Source organism: Natrix helvetica (genome assembly GCF_964273705.1).
Source record: "Natrix helvetica genome assembly, chromosome: 1".
NCBI lineage: Eukaryota > Metazoa > Chordata > Lepidosauria > Squamata > Natricidae > Natrix > Natrix helvetica.
In genome coordinates, this window is record NC_138548.1 from 288,423,742 (window position 1) to 288,441,094 (window position 17,353).

The window sequence follows — 17,353 nt, forward strand, 5'->3', positions numbered from 1 at the left end:
GCTAGAGGACCTCTGCCGCAGGGAGGAGTGGGCGATCGTCGCCATTGCGAGGCGCGTTCGCCCCTCGCTCTCCCTTAGCCCCACGCTGTTGCGGCGGCCATTTTTAGGCGCGAAAATAGCGCGCCCAGCCATGGCCGCCATTTTGCATCAGCCTCGTTGTCAGGAGGCCGCTGGAGGTGGCAGGGCCTAGCAAGGGTTTCTCGGGCTAGGATCGCCACCTTCGCCATTTGTCTATTTTTGCGAGCGGCGCTGGTTCCTGTGCCATTCCAACGGTCATCATACCGGCTCAGGGAGGAGGCCTAAGTAAGCGCAGGCCTGAAGATTTTTTCTATAGTCATTCTCCTCCCTGCTTCTCCTGCGGAGCCTTGCACCTCGGTGCAGGCCCCAATCCTACCCCTGGGCCTCCGACTGGTGTGAAACATGGGATGATTTCATAGTATTGATTCGATTAATTGTATATATGGCAATTTTAACGATCATTTCGTTTTGTTTCCCATTACAGCACCCAGTCTATATCTATCCTTCTGCCTTATCATAGCCTTGCTCCATCTTGTGTGGTCATTGACTATGGACCTGCCCAGTCCTCCCGATTCCCAAGACGCTAGGCCGAGCCTCTCGCAGGCCCCTAGCAAGGGTTCCTCCTCTTCGGGGAGTGGGGGTGCGGGCAAGAGTGGTGGGGGTAGCTCTGGGAAACAGCGTTCCAGAACCCCTTCGGTAGCTGAGGCCAAGGATGCTGAAAGGCGCCAGCGGGCCCTTGACAAGCAATTCGAGAAGGCCAGACGCCAGGCAGACAGGGTGCAGTCCCTTTCAGGAGCCCCTCCCTCCCGGGAAGATCTCCAGTCGGTCCTCGCCGAGGAGGTGGAATCCCAGGACCTATCCCCTAATAGGTCATTTGCAGAGCCGGCTTCCCCGGTCCCTTCTTGGGCCTGTGAACAGGTTCCTCCCCCTGGGGATGCTAGCATAGACGATATGCAGGGTGAGGCTTCACCCCCCCTAGAAGAGGGCTTGGATCCCGATTCTGACTCTGAGGAGTTATCGCCCCGCATGCAGGAGCTAATGGCCCGCGCCATTGCCAAGGGCATCACGGAGGCCATGAAATTTAAAAGCCCTACCGCAGCGGCCCCTAGGGGTCCCAAGCCCGATCAGGCAGCTCCGCCCCCAAGCAAGCGTGCTCGCCATCCTTCCCTGGAATCCTCGGTGGTCAGCGAGGCCTCTGCCATTGAGGACCCTGACCCGGAGGTGCTAGGCCTCTCGGACGACGAGGACCTTCCCCCCGAAGCGCCCGCCTTTGCGGGTCTCTTCAAGCCCAGCCTTTTTAAATCGGTCCTTCACAAGGTCAAGGCTGCCACCAGGGTGGGGATCAAGCCCAAGCCGACCGCGCCGGCGGATGATGCCCCTCCGGCTAATCCCAATGCGGTCATGTTTGATGTGCCAGCGCCCCAGCAAGAGCTGGTTCCGGTCCCGGGGCTGTTCCTCGACTTAATCCAGCGCCAGTGGGCTCAGCCAGCCACGCAATCCTCTCCCAGTGGGGTAGATAGGAAGCTTTATACTATGGAGCCAGTGTTGGAGGACCTTCTGGCCCTTCCCACTGTCGACCCGCCCATCGCTGCGCTCACTTCCAACTCCTCGCTACCGGCCGACCTCCTGGAAGGCCTTAAGGCGGAGGACAAGAAGGCGGAAAAGGCGTGCCACAAGACCCATCTGGCGGCTGCCTGGGCCATCAGGGCCTCTTCTTCCGCTTCCTTTTTTAATAGGGCTTCTGTGATCTGGCTGCGCGAGCTCCTAAACAAGCTCCCGGCGGGAGACATCCGTCTCCACCAGGACGTGTCAAAAATAATCGCGGCCTCCCAGTATGCCGCTGACGCGTCCCTCAATGCCACCAAATTTGCCTCCAGGGCCCTCGGTTCTAACATAACTTCCCGTCGACTGATCTGGCTCCGACATTGGCAAGCGGACCAGAAAAACAAATGGAAACTGGCTTCCGCCCCCTTTAAGGGGTCCAAATTGTTTGGCGAGTCCCTGGATCCTCTCCTCATTGAGTCCAAGGACAAGAGGAAGATCCTACCTTCTCTAAATAAAAAGCAGGAACGTAAGGCCGCTCCCTACTCTAGGAGGCAGTCCTTTCGTGCCTCCGAGCCTTCCACCTCTGCCTCTTCCTTCTCTCCCTCTAATAGGTCCTTCGGCCAGCAGGGCGACAGGTCCCAAGACAGAGCGCCCTTTCGGGACAGAGGCAGGCAGCAGTTCGGCTTCCGCAAGTATAACCGCGGTGGGGCCTCCAACAGGCCGTTCCGTAAGTCAAAGTGACTGCCAGGGCTTGGCGCCCATCGGGGGTCGCCTACAGCTGTTCGCCTCCCATTGGGCCCAGAACACCGAGGATGCTTGGGTTCTGCAGACAGTCAGGGAAGGCCTCTCCTTGGAATTCCTGTCCCTTCCCCCTCGGACCTTCATCCGATGCCCTGTCCCGTCCTGCCCCCAAAAGAGGCAGCGTATGGACCAGGAAGTCCGTCATCTCCTGGACATCAGGGCCGTGGAACCAGTTCCCCAAGGCGAAGAGGGGAAGGGGTTTTACTCCATCCTCTTCCTGGTACCAAAGAACTCGGGGGGGTGGAGAGCCATCTTGGACCTCAAGAACCTCAACAGGCATATCGCCTACCGGAGGTTCAAGATGCAGTCTCTGCAGTCCATTCTGGCGGGGATTCGACAGGGAGATCTTCTCACATCTATAGATCTCAAAGAGGCATACCTCCACATCCCCATCCGTCCTCAGCACAGGAAGTTCCTGCGCTTCTATTATGCGGGTCGCCACTTCCAGTACAAAGCTCTTCCATTCGGCCTCTCGTCCGCTCCTCGGACGTTTACCAAAGTGCTGGCGGTAGTGGCGGCTCAGCTAAGACGCAGGCCCATAAGGCTCCAGTGCTACCTGGACGACATCCTGATCCAGTCGTCGTCCAGGCAGCAGGCCCTTCGGGATCTCCAAACCACTATGAGATCCCTCAGAAATCACGGCTTCACTCTAAACATAGAGAAGAGCCATCTCACTCCAACCAACAGACTTGTACACCTGGGGGCGGTGATAGATACCAACTTGTGCAGGGTTTTCCTTTCCCGAGACAGGTTGACCGGTCTAAGGTCCATGACCCACAAGGTGTTGAGCTTGAGGCAGGCTCCAGTGGTCCTTCTGTCGCAGCTGCTGGGAAAAATGATCTCCTGCATTTCCATCGTGCCGTGGGCCCGCCTGCATTCCAGGTCTCTTCAGTGGCTGCTGCTGCCGCACCAGAGGGCATCCAGGAGCAACTCTACCAGGCCGATTCGAGTTCCCCCGGACGTGAAGAGGTCTCTCCGCTGGTGGGTGTCTCCGGCCATCCTCAAGGGCCACCTATTCAAGGAACCCGAGAGGTTGATCATCACCACAGACGCCAGCCTCTCCGGCTGGGGAGCCCACATGGGGTCCCTGGTTGTTCAAGGCAAGTGGTCCCAAGTGGAATCCAGCTACAGCATCAACCTGCTGGAACTGAGAGCTGCTCGCCTGGCCCTGCGACATTTCAGCCGGCCCATCCATCGTCAACATGTGCTTCTGATGACGGACAATGTGGCCACCAAGGCCCACATCAACCGTCAGGGCGGCACCAGATCCAGAGCACTGATGAGAGAGGCGGAGTCCCTGGGACGCTGGGCGGAGCGCCATCTGGAATCCCTTCGCTCCGACCATATCTCCGGAGTGGACAACACACAGGCCGACTGGCTGAGCAGGACGACCATAGATCCTGCGGAGTGGAAACTGGACCCTCGCCTGTTCCACCAGATGTCCGACAGATTCGGGACTCCGGCCGTAGACCTGTTTGCGTCAAGGGACAACAAGCAGCTCGACCGCTTCTACTCCCGGTTCTTCACCCCGGGGGCGGAGGGGACAGACGCACTGCGTTGCAAGTGGCCCCGCGAGCTACTGTATGCCTTCCCTCCCCTGCCTCTCCTTCCTCAATTCATCTCCAAAGTCATCGCAGAGGGAGCAGAGGTCCTTCTCGTGGCCCCGCATTGGCCCCGCAGGTCGTGGTTTGCCGACCTTGTCCACCTGTCGGTGTCTCCTCCGTGGCGCATTCCTCCGGACCAGATCTCCCTCAGCCAGGGGGCCGTGATTCACCCAGAGCCCCAGTGGCTCCAGTTGGCCGTCTGGCACTTGAGGGGGACCAACTAAAAGACCAAGGCCTGTCGGAGGAGGTAGTGAACACCATTCAGGCGGCTAGACGCCCTTCAACCACTAGGATTTATGATGCGTCCTGGGCCGCCTTCGCCAAGTGGTGTGAGGAGCTGCTCATCGAGCCGACGACCGCGCCTGTTCCCAGAGTGCTTGACTTCCTTCAAGCGGGACTCAACAAGGGCCTGGCCCCGAACACCCTTCGACGCCAAGTGGCGGCTTTGTCTACTGTCTGGTCGGGCGACCACCTTTTGCCTCTCAGCAAAATCCCGAAGGTGCGTCTTTTCCTCAAGGGCGCTTCTAACCTTCGCCCTCCCACCGTTCATCGCTATCCTACTTGGCAGCTGTCCGTGGTCCTGCGGGCCCTCTCTGGCCCTCCATTCGAGCCTTTACGCACTACTTCTCTTCGATTCCTGACGCTGAAGACGGCCTTCTTGATTGCCATCACGTCAGCTCGCCGGATTTCGGAGCTGGCGGCTCTCTCTGTTCGCCAGGATCTGTGCGTCATCCACCCTGACAGGGTCATTTTGAGGCTGGACCCGACCTTTACCCCCAAAGTAAACTCATGGTTCCATAGAGCGCAAGACATTGTGTTGCCAAATTTTTGTCCTCATCCGTCGCATCCCAGAGAGCGATCCTGGCACAATCTTGATGTCAGGAGGGCCCTGAAGGTCTACATCGCTCGTACTGCGGAATTCAGGAAATCAGAGGCTCTTTTCCTCTCCTTCCAGCCCGGTTCCCTAGGGAAGAAGGTCACTTCCTCCACAATTGGCAGGTGGCTTCGCGCTTGCATTGCGACTGCCTATGAAAGTCAATCCAAAGCCGTTCCGCGCGGCATCACTGCACACTCCACACGAAGTGCTGCTACTTCAGCGGCCTGGGCCACCCAGGCCTCGATCCTGGACATCTGCAGGGCCGCTACGTGGTCCTCTCCTTCTCCATTTGTGCGACACTATAAACTGGACATTTTCGCCTCGGCTGAGGCGTCTTTCGGCAGGCGTGTGCTCCAGGCGGTTGTGTCAGAGACCGAATCCCGGGAGCCTTCTTCTGCCCACCCAGATGGACAATAACTTTGGTATGTCCCATTGCTTGGACTCTCCAAGCGGTGTACAGGAAAATGACCATTGGCTTACCTGAAGGGTCCTTTTCTGTACACCGCGGGAGAGTCCAACCCACCCTGGCTCTCAAGGCCGGGATTCGGGTTCCTCGTGTCAACAGTACATCATCTTGGACGCTTCGCTCCGTCCGCACGAACTGACTCCTTCAAAGAATTCTGGGGGATTGAGCACACCAGGAGGAGGTGTGGCTTAAGGAAAAATAGTTCCTCAGTCCTAAGGGCAAGCAGACTGAATTAACCCATTGCTTGGACTCTCCCGCGGTGTACAGAAAAGGACCCTTCAGGTAAGCCAATGGTCATTCTGTGGCAATTCTGTTTTTCACTTACACGTCCTTTGCTATTTTCATATAGTTCTAGATTTATCACTTTAGTTGTCTTCTGTTTTCTGTAGTTTGATCACTTTTGGGTGTTGATGTTATCTTATAAGCCATTTTTTGAAAAAAATAAATTGTAAGCATTTATCAGAAGATATTCTATTGTTTTCTACTTTTATTTTCTAAAATTTAGTTTATATTAATAATATAAGATACAACAATATAAAAACAAATAATAGGAAAAATTGGGAAGGGAAAGGAGTAGAAAAGAAGGGAAAAGAAAGAAAAGTCATTGACTTCTGACTCCCTTTGGTACAGTAGAATAAGCTAATATCAAACCTCAACTTTTCACTTTTACATAATGGTATAAACTTGCCATTTCTATAACAACAAACCTATCTAATCTGTAAAACCCAAAATCAAAGTTTCATTTATTCCACCTTGGGCACAAAGTCCATAAGTGGCTTCCAAGTAGAAAAAGAAAGTAGTTGTACAGGTAGTCCTTGACTTACGAATGTAATGGAACTTGCCCATTCCATTTGTAACCTGAGGATTTGTGAGAGTGAATCTTGTGCCTTGAACACGATGACTCCCTCCTTTTGCCGACGCATTCAGTAATCGAACGTGAGACTCATTAAGTGCACATGAGTTATTTCAGGGTGGGGAAGATCATGTGGGGCTTACTGATGGAACAGGCCACCTGGCTTAAGACCACCCAAGGCTCCCCAACCCACTGAATGCTTCCCACAATTGTTTCCCCCCCTAACCTGCCATGCTGGATCACTTATTGTGCGAAGATTGTGCCTAAGTTGTTTCCTTTCCAGACTCTCAGTGCCCTGCCCCTTTGCAACTCCATTTTGGTGTATGCAGGCATCGCCCAGCACTTTGTTGGGCAAACACACAGGTTTCGGAAGCTCCATTTTGGCTTGCGCAGGCCTTTCCAGGCACTTTGCTGCCATCAGCATATATAGCAGGGGTACCAAACTCGAGGCCCGGAGGCCGTATCCAACCAATGGGGTGCTTAGATCTGGCCTGCAGGGTCGCTCTGGAAACAGCAAAGGTTTGGCCCATGGGTGCCTCTGCCAGGAAAAATGGAGCTGCGGCCTTCCCAAGCTCTTGGGTGGCAGAGGGTTGCAGGAGGCTGTCGCAGCCGAAAATGGAGCTCAGGAGCCCGTTTTTGCTGCCAGAGTGTTTGGGCCACCACAGGCACCCCCGACATCAGTGACATCAAGTTGGCCACGTCCACTCCGGCCCTTCAAGGTTAAACACAACCCTGATGCAGTGCTCAATGAAATTGAGTTTGTCACACCTGATATATAGCATCAAAGTTTTAAAAAAAAAGCATTTTAGCAGAAGATTCTGACAAATGTTGAGTATGTGTTTATGGAGTAGATGGCCACAAAAAGTTGTATCACAGATACACAGAAAAATCCTGGTTAGATTTATTAATATTCATTATATGATCTTCCTCTGCAGAAGAAAGACAGCAGAAAGGTTATGGTATCCATAGTGTGGAACAGCTTAACACTCTGCCCAGAATTGCTGAAGTGCAATAGACAGACTTGTGACCCAGAATTGGATTGGGTTATATTTTAAGATGCACAGTTGCCTGCTGCAAAGCAGATTTTAGAAATGCTTCATATCAAGGAACTGTCCTCAGTTTCTGCCATTTGGATATAGTAAAATTGCTTACATCTCTTCTGAGAGAATATGTTTTGTAACATAGTTCCAAGGTGTGCTAATTAAATTGCTGTGAAGTTGTGTGTGTGTGAGTGAAAAGGTTGAGGGAAGAGAGATTGAAGTAATTTATATGTGAGACAATTTTGGAGTGTGTGTGTTTAGATAAGATAGACAGGCAGACACACACACACACACACACACACACACACAGAGATAGACACAGACAGTTCAATATCTATTGAATAAAATGAATTCAAGTACTCTTAGCATTAACTGAAGTTCTGTTAGTTTGAAGAGCATCTGCTATTTGATTCCATCAGGAATTTTTCTTTAGAATTCTGTTGAATGTAGTGTACTTGCTTAGGGTTTTGAATATTGTGAGGCTTAAATCTAACCTTTGGAACATGAGCAACTGACAGGGGGAGGCGAGATAATATTAGCAATGAACGTTAGTGAGTTTTGAGATACTGTATGTGCATGTGTTAAGTGGCACTTGAGTTTTTATCTATCTGAAGTCCATATAAACAAGTAGTAGAAGAAAATAATACTGCTAAAACTCATGATCTGTTGAGAGTATTGTTGCAATATAAATGGCTTAATTATACAGGATTAAACTGACATGTTTTGCAGTAAAAACAACAAAAGCTTGTATTCAAGCTCTCTCTGGAAACTACTACCTTTCTCAGTTAATGGCTTTGAATGTAGCTGTTTTAGAGCTGTAAGTAGTGGTTACTAATTTGAATATGTTACCTTAGCTATCTGGCTGGAATTGATGGAAAAATATAAATGTTTCAAATATATTACTTTATAGGCGAAGCAAACATATATCGAAATACAGTTAAAATTGAATAATCTCTGCCCTTTCTATGCCATCTTGCTCATTAGTTCAGGTACAGTGATTTGAGATTCTTATGATCAGTACAGAGAAGTTAGGAAAAATGATATGTTGTAGATGGTATTCTAAATCAAGAAATCTATGAAAAATATTATAGGTGTTCTCCTTTCTAAACCTCTACTATCTATGACATTGTTATGAATATCTGTAGCTTGTATTTTGTAAGACATTTCATACTGATCATATATCATCTACCAAAGTAGTTAGAACAATTACTATTCTAAAGTGATAGCCAAATATGAAAATGATAGCATATTCAACTGGTTGTGTGTTATCATGTCTGAAACCATGTGATGGCTGTTTTACAGTTTTATTAACAGTTGTGAACTACAATCAGGACCTTCTATTCTTCTCTTTTCTGTTGATGAACAAAGTATATTGTTATATTTTTTCCTGCATAATACAGTATACTATAACAGAATGCTTTTAAAACAGAAAAAAACTAAGAAAATATTCTGAAATTTTCAGCATGATTTGATTTTGGATTTTGCTTAGGTTGGTGGGGACTGCATATATCTAGATATATATTAAAATCTGCAGTTTTACACACTCAATATGGTATAAATTGAAGCATGACATTAAGTTTTCTTATTTTGGCGTGGAATAAAGAAGAGATAAACCATGCATAACTGTCAATTGTGAAATGTGATTAGGTGTAATGATTCAATCAGAAATGGAAATTGCATTTTCTGTACAGAAATCTATATCATTTCAGTAATGAATATACCATTCTAATGTTTGACTTTTCTCCATTTTTATTAGAACATTCAACTCCAGCCAAAGTGGTAAAAGCAGCAAACATAAGGCAGAGGAAAGGAAGCAAGGTATGTTACTAACAGGTTCTTTTATCTAATAATATCTGCATGAGGGAGGTGGGGAATGGAGGTACAGTATATCATAATGAACTGGTTAGTTCTAGAGAGAACTTAATGTGACATTAGGACTTTTAATGAATCACTTCTACATTTGCTCAAATTGAATCACTTTCTCAAAGCTCATTTGCAATTTAACAATCACTTTTGGTTTGCAAAATCTTGACTATTTTAGAATATTCCATAAAAACAACCTGTCTGCTTTACCCCTGAGTCATTTATCAAAAGTTTAGAGACACTGCTGTGGCTTGGCTCTTTAAAGGACTCCATTTTTTTTCTTCATAGACAAAATTACCCATTTATTCTTACTTTTGTGTCTTTCTGTCCTTTTAACTATTTAGGAATTGATTACAGGGCAGATCTTCTTATCACATGCTTACCATTTACTCAAAAATAGATAAAAGGAACTTTGTCAAAAACTTTTAAAGAATTAAATATGCAATGTCACAGGTTCTTGACACTCAAAAATCTCTAGAAGATTGGTGAAACAGTATTTACTCTTCCAGAATATGTGCTAATTTTCTATGATGTGTTTTATTATTAGTTTATTTTTTTAAATTATTATTTCTAACAACTGATTTGGAACAGACATTGTTGACTGACATATAACTTAATGAATCTCTCCAAGTCCTTTGTAAAAACTTGGTGTTGCATTTTACTATCTTTGGAATTCACAATTTAGTTTTAATAACTCTGGTAAATACCACCCAGAACTCCTCTACACTGCCTAGAATCCCTCTCTGAAGGAGATGGGCAGTTGAGAAATCTGAAATATAAGTAAATAAATCAGTCAGTGTCTGGAGATTTGTTTCTCAAGATATCCAAGAATCTCTTGTTACTTAGTTTTCTTGATTGATAGGATTCCTTCCCTGAGTGATGGGTACAGACATTTATCCCAGATCTGTTATAATGAACAACAAATGGAAAAATATTCATTTACTTTTTCTGAAATCTCCATATCCTCTTAAATATTTCTTACACTTTTGGATATCCAACAATCCAGCCTGGCCAGGATCTCTTGTTCCAATTGATTTTTAAATATGTTGTTACTTCCTCCCCCTACTTTTCCTTTCCTTTCCTCAAAAGAGCATGGTGATGTTTCTTTTTTTCTGCATTGCCTATTAAAACTTGACACTTTTCTGCCAGTGTTCATGCTTTTTCATTCTCTTTCTTAAAGAAGGATTTTTATTTCTTGAAGTTTTGCCACAGTCTGGGTAGTACTAGAGAGCAATGCTGGCTTCTTTTTATCTTTAGTTGACCTTTTCTTACATTTTTGGATGCTTTCCAGTTAAATTCTAATCATTGTGCTTTTGAAAAACTTCCAAACATTATGAAGAGATTTATAGAAGAGATTCCTTTCAGTGTCTCTCAGAATTACCCTTTCCCTTTCATACTCAAATGTGACTGTTGACACTATTTCCTGTTGGCATTTATGCTAAATGGAAATAGCATTTTGGTTATTTCCAATTATCTTTTGTTTCAGTAAAGATTTTGCATCAGAAATCGTAGATTAAATTGAATTAAATTGTTCTCACCTCTGGTTCTTCCAGGACTGTCTGAAATATCTAGAAATTTGGACTTCTTATGGCCTGAACATGAATTATTATAAAAAAGTAGCCTTTATTATTATAAAAATGTATCCTTTGTATGACTGATGACCCCATCTAACAGTTATCTAAGAGCAACCAAATTCTTTTCATTAGCTTCATTCAGTGGTGGATTCCTACCAGTTTGGACCGGTTTAGCTGAACCAGTAGTGGTTTTGGTGACCTGGGTCGCTGGAACCGGCATCCCTCTGCTGTGGCTCCCTGTCATTCAAAATATTTGTCACAACCTCCAATGTGCGACACCTGCTGGCACACAATTTATTGAGCTTTTACACCCCCGGTAGGATTTGTGGCTCTTTGAGTGTTTAAGGTTGCCGACCTCTGGCCTATAGAAACAAAGTCTATGCTTTTTGTGTCAGAAATACTAGGACTAGATTGATTGAACCCTAGAAGACTTGCCAATTCAGCTTCAGCTTCCCTGTCCAATTCTAATAATTAGTTCTGCAAATTTAGTTCCCTCTTGCAACACAACAAGACCTGTACGTATGCAGAAGCCATCTTTGAGAGATACTACCTACTATGGATCCAGTTTTTAATCGGGAGGATATATTTGCCAGAATTATTATTTTTTCATCTGATGAAGAGAACAGTGATTCAGATTTACAGAGGACATAGTGCTTTACTTTCTGTACATTTATTCATTATATAGATTTTATGGCCTTCCAATCAAACTGCAACTCTTAAGTGGCTATTTTTCAATAAAAATAAATAGAAAAAGAATAAAAGGAAATACATTGCACTTTCTACTCAGCCCCTTAAAATGCAATAATCATAATTCAGAATCAGATGGGTCCATTGCTCAAGGAAGAATCTGGATCTTTTAACACCACAAAAGGCCATCAAGGTCGATGCCATTCCAATTTTGCAGGATATGCTGTTCCCTAAGCCAGGTACTATGACCAAAAAAGAGAGCACACTTTACTAGTCCCATTACATGACACAGTTTAATAGATAGGGCTGGATCATGGACACATTACTAGATAGTCCTTATGGGACAAAGAGAAGACATTGGAGACTGGTCTTGCAAATAATATGGCCATTTGCTGTGAAGAGAGTTATACCAATACCTGGAAGTCCACTAGGATCCAGTGTAGCTCACAGAGAAGAGATGATATGTGGGTAAAGAGGCATACCTATGCTGCTGAATTCTGGACCAGTAGGAGCTTTGGAATGGTTTTTAAAGACAATCCCATGCAATAGTCCAAATGGAAACGATCAAGTTATGAATGATAGTAAATAGGACCTCCTAATTTAAGACGAGCAGTTGGCACACAAGATGGATTTGTGCAAAGGTTCTCTTGGCCATAGCTGTCATCTATTTCTTGAGCAAGAGTGTAAGAGCTCCCCAAGAATATAACAGGACTAGTTCTGGTAGGGGATGCTACCTTGATCAGAGCCAAAGATGAAGTGCTTAGTTCAGTTTCACCAGAGTTGAACTTGTAACTTCCTTTTCATCCTGGCTCACACAACCACCAGACACTGAGAAAGCATCTTGATACATCACTTTATTGAGTCAGGGTGGAGATGTTATGGTTGAGTCTCATCAGAATATGGATGGTACCTGGCCCCTTGATGTCGGATGACCTCACCCAACAGCATATTGGTTGTATTGAAAGCTGCTGGGAGATCAAGGAGAATTTCTTTGGAACTTGCAAGTTTAAATTAATCCAAAATAATCAGGCCTGATTGTTTTAGTCAGCTCCGCTGGACCTGAACATCTGGAGTGCAGCTCAGAGCTGATTCGAACAATTTTATTTGACAGATGCCTAAAATTTTTCCTCGCAGCAGTTTTGAAGGTGTTTATCCAGTCTTTCTCTCCCCAAGAGGAGTTAACTGACCTTAAACAGGGCCACTGGCAGTTTGCAGATATTATGCAAGTGAATATGTACTTACATTTTGTGATTCTTGGCACTCTCGGGTAGTCTTCAATAAAACCCATGTTCAGTCAGATGTACTCCTTATCTTCCTCCAACAGTACTCTAGGTGTTTCTTTTGTTGTTTTATTTCCCAAAGGGCTGTCTAGGATCTACAAGCCAGAAGCAGCCACACAGGGCAATCTGATCCAAAGCCTATTGTTTTGTTCCAGGTTATGAATATTTCAGGTTTTAAAACCTGAGTCACCTCAAGTGCTAGAATGTTAGGGAAACCCCAGGCTCCCCTGAAACCCATCTGCAAAGAACTGACGAAATAGATCCTACTGCTTGAGTTAGGAGACAGCCCAGAAATACTACCAACACAGAAAGTGATGTCTATGATAAGAAATTATATCCATTTACCCCATAATCAGATTGCATCACATCACCTCTGCCCCCAGACAAAAAACAGATTCATGATCACAACTGTAGGTCAGGCCTATTGTCATCACGATGGCCCTGAATTCTGAGCCATGTTCAATTTGATACCTAGAAAAGTCAGGTTGAAATGTCTCAAGTCTGAATTTAAAAAATTCTGCTGCCAACTTGGCCACAGAATCAAGCAGCTGTATCAGGGAAGCAGTAATCCCAAATGATCCTTCAGGCCCAATTTTACAAGCAGGGTTTTCATTCAGATAGCTATGGTGCAGCATCCCTGAAAGCCATAGGATTCTCCATGATACTGATAGTCACTCTTCCATCCATACCATGGGATCACATCAGATGCCATACTTGAACCTCACAAGGCCTAATTTCTGTGTTTGAGGTGTGTGTGTGTCCTCCTCTATGCTCAATCAGGTTTTGGTTATACATGCTAGTTTGGCTCTTTTACTCATGATTGTATTGTGTATTGTGTAAGGAGAGAAGTCATTACAGGCATTATTAATTGTGATTACCATTCTTGTGCTCTTGCATCCTTGACCACAATTTCTTCCCTGCATTCCAATTTCTTTTTTTTAATATATATTTTTTATTTTCAAACAAACACAAACACACAAGACATATAACATAAAAACCTCTTCAACAGCATCCAGTGTGTTGATTGTTTACAAGGTCTTTCTGCGTCCTTTCACTTGAGCTTTATCAAAATTCACATATTGTCAATCAAATATCTTTGTATACATTATTATTATTATACTTCATTTGTTTGCTTATCACTATTGTTTTTCCATTTTAAACAAGGTATTCTACATATGTATCGATTTATATTATAATGATTCATTATATCATCTTCAATATATCCAATAATAAAGAATTTTTTATATCCTATTCTAAATCATTCTATTATTTTAGCATTGATAACATTCTCTAATAATTTTCAATTCCATGTTTTTTCCATTATTAATATCATCAATTCAATATACATGTATACAAATTGTTATAATTGTTAAACCACCATTAAGCATATCTATTATTATATCTTTTTTATATGAAACATGTTAAATTTGAAATACATTTATATTATGGCATTTCATTATATCATCCTGAAATCATCCAATGATATTACATCTTTATATTCTATTCTATACAGAATTATTTATCTTTTATAAAAAGGTTTTCAATATCATCTCCATCATCCTTACTTACAGTTTGTATAAAATTTCATATTATCAATCTAGTATATGTAAATGCTTTATTATCATTATTAATCATTTATTGGCTATAGCTATTATTACTTTGTCTTATACATGGTACTCAAAATTTAAATCCACTTAACTAAATTTTATTGTGACATTTCATTTCATCATCCTGTATCCTTCCAGAAATAGTGCACTCCAATATCTCTTGCCCTTTGTAGAATCTGTATTCTAAGTGTTTTCTTGATAAGTCTTATGTGGATTTCTCTTGATAACTTGCTATTCATTGCATATCTTCTAAAGATTCGAAACCCTCTATCTGTTCCTTTCATTAGCTTGACTTTTGTTATCGCTGGTGCTTCTGCCAAAATTACTCTCATTGTTTCTGCCAAATTTTCTTCCCTTTCTTCATCTATATTTTGACATCTCAGATAGAGTTCCAATTCAACAATCTCTCCTTTCCATATTTTGCACTTATCATTTCCCTCCACTCTCGATTTGCTGTCAGTGTCAACAATTTTCTTTTCACTTTCATATGTGTCTGGTTTTTTCAACTCTGTCCTCAAATTTCATTGTTGTTTTATAAGTATTCTCAACTCTTCCCTACGTACTTTCTGTATTTTGATTTATAATTTCAAGCCTCTTTTCAATTTTCCCTGTGATTATTAAGACTTTTTGAATTTCTAGCATAATTCTTTGCAATGTTAGTCCCTTTTCTTCTTCATATTGGGCCATTTTTCCAGGTTATAGCCACTAAAACATCCAAGGCTTTTGCTAGGTTTCAAAGAAATTCGGTAAAGTTTTTCAGGTCAAAGCTTTCTCTTTCCTTCAAACACCTGGATAGCCACTGACCCTTTCAGTAAACAAAGCCAGTAGCTTTGTATTATCAGATGTTAACAAGCCTCTAGCCTCTAGATGGCAGTGTTACATTCTTTCCTCTGTTTTTGCCTCTCTTTCCAAACTCCGAACTCCGGAACAGAAGAAAAAAAAAAGTTTAAAGATTACGATCAGGCCGAGCCTTGCGAGTAAAGAAACTTTTAATCCACAAATACAAAAAATGGAAGAAGTATAGAGGAAGAAGGAAAAAAAAAAGACCAGTCCAGTTTAAAAGTAAGAGGCATTTGTAAAAAGTAAGAGGCATTTGTAAAAAAGTTTAACAAAATTAAAATGAAAAAGATAACACGATAGTTTTAAACCAGTGTTAATTCGCCGCTTACTTCCTTCTGTCTTCAATTTTATTTTAACTAAGTCTTTTGGGTTTTCTCTTCTCTAATAAGGATTTTTCTCACCATTTCAATACACTGTCTCTCCTCTTCTGCTCCCATTTCAGGGGACTGTCCCAACCTTCTGCAGCCATTTTGACTGCTTCTCTTGTAGCTGGCAAAAAGAGCTTTCTCCTGGATCGATCAGGGACTTTGCGATGTCCCTGAGATCAGCAGGACATGCTCTTCTCTATTACTGTTCCTTCAGAATGGTTTAGATCCAAAAGGATCGTCCAGCAACAGAGATATCGACAGCAATCCTGGAGCCCCAAGATTGCATGTTGTGTCGTTGTGTCGTTGTGACGTCAAGCCCCGCCCATCCCCATTTCTTGATGCACTGGAAACTTTTGGTGTGTTCTGTAGGCCAAGGTTCATTCTTCTTTACTGATCTTTTTTGTGATGCTGTCATCTTAAGGATCCATCTAATTCTTTGCATTTTTGAAACTTTGCTTTGATCCTGATGCAAGTCATTAAGTATTTGTAAACAAAGTGGTGGCTCCCATTAAACTTTCCCCACCCAGCTGTGTGTGGAAGAAATATTAAGAGGGGGGAAAGTAGATGAATCAGGCAGGAAAACATACTCGATTTAAACTATTCTGTATATTCAGGAAGCTGGTCTCACATTTGTGGTCTGCTGCATTGACTTTGAGTAATGAACAGGAACAGTGAGATCTCTCTTTGTGTATATGTAGTAATGATACAGAATTTGTCGCTGATGATTAGTCAGTTTATAATTACATATAAGCCAAATGATTTTTCCTAGTCTGTAGAAAATAATTAGCTCCTCTTGTTTTGCAATGTAACTCAAAATGACTTGGAAGATTCTCTATTGCTATTGTGTAAATATCATCATGCTCACCAGGTGGCACTATGTCTAGAAAAAAAAATAAACCTTGAATTTATTAAATGTATTTTACATTGTTTCCCATGGAGCCATCGGTAAGTTGTGTACAAATATTAGAATAAAAATTTAAATATAGCATTACTGTATTTTTTTTTAAAAAATAAACCCTACACATAGAAACATAGGCATATACAGAGGCCACAATAATGTTCATAAAGGGGAAACTAGTTTTGCCTTCGCTCACTTTTTCAAAATAATCAACTAAGTGACATCTCACAAAAAAGGAAATTAAAACTTATGAAGGAGAAGTTACATACATTTCAGGTAATGAAACTTAAGAAACAGATAAGCTCTACATGAAGTGTAAAGATAGTAAAGCAGATGTGCTTGATTTACTATCTGCCCTGAAGCAGAAAGACATTTGTGGTGGGACTGGGGGTCCTCCAGAGGGATGGGGAGATATTTTTCATAATTTTAAAATTAAAAAATCTGGCTGTCTCTTATCACAGAGTACGGTGTCTGTGCCTGGTTGGAATGATCTACAATAGTATTACACATCTGAACTGCCAGTAGAAGGAATAGAAATAGTAGATATTGAAATCTGGACTTGTATAGACAGTCAAAAGTTGAATTTACAGAAGGTAACTTGATTCTGTATTCTCTGTTTACTATATCAGGTTGGTGACTTTGGGGATGCTACAAATTGGCCAACGCCAGGAGAAATAGCTCACAAGAGTATACAGGTAAGAATATATTCTGATTTGTGGGGAGGGGAGTCACATCTGTTTAGCCTGCTTGTGAACTGATGGAGTTGCTGAATGAAGAATATTCTCCAATTCAATAAATTCTGTTGTTTAGGAGGGGTGTTTCTTATCCATGAAGCGGCTTGTTAAAATATCTGCAAATTCTTACTTCATTTTCATAATTTTTTTCCTTATTGGTTGATGCTATTTGATTAAAATAAAAATATGAGTATGTTCTAGAAGGAAGATATTTCTCTATTATGTTGGATGTGTCGATTTTGTGTTATTTTTGTCTTTTTGTTGTTATTGTTGATAATTGTAAGCATCTACTACTACT

The 17,353-nt window shown here is 43.2% G+C and overlaps 1 protein-coding gene across 5 annotated transcripts in view; it reads left to right on the top strand.

Moving 5' to 3' along the window:
- Positions 1–17,353, top strand: part of LARP1 (La ribonucleoprotein 1, translational regulator) — a 108,310-nt gene that overhangs the window by 48,595 nt on the left and 42,362 nt on the right. For all 5 annotated transcript variants that reach the window (XM_081935018.1, XM_081935017.1, XM_081935016.1 and 2 more), the window contains exons 2-3: positions 8,961–9,022; positions 16,951–17,016. In XM_081935018.1, coding sequence (XP_081791144.1) covers positions 8,961–9,022; positions 16,951–17,016 — 128 coding nt within the window. The remainder of the gene's footprint in view (positions 1–8,960; positions 9,023–16,950; positions 17,017–17,353) is intronic.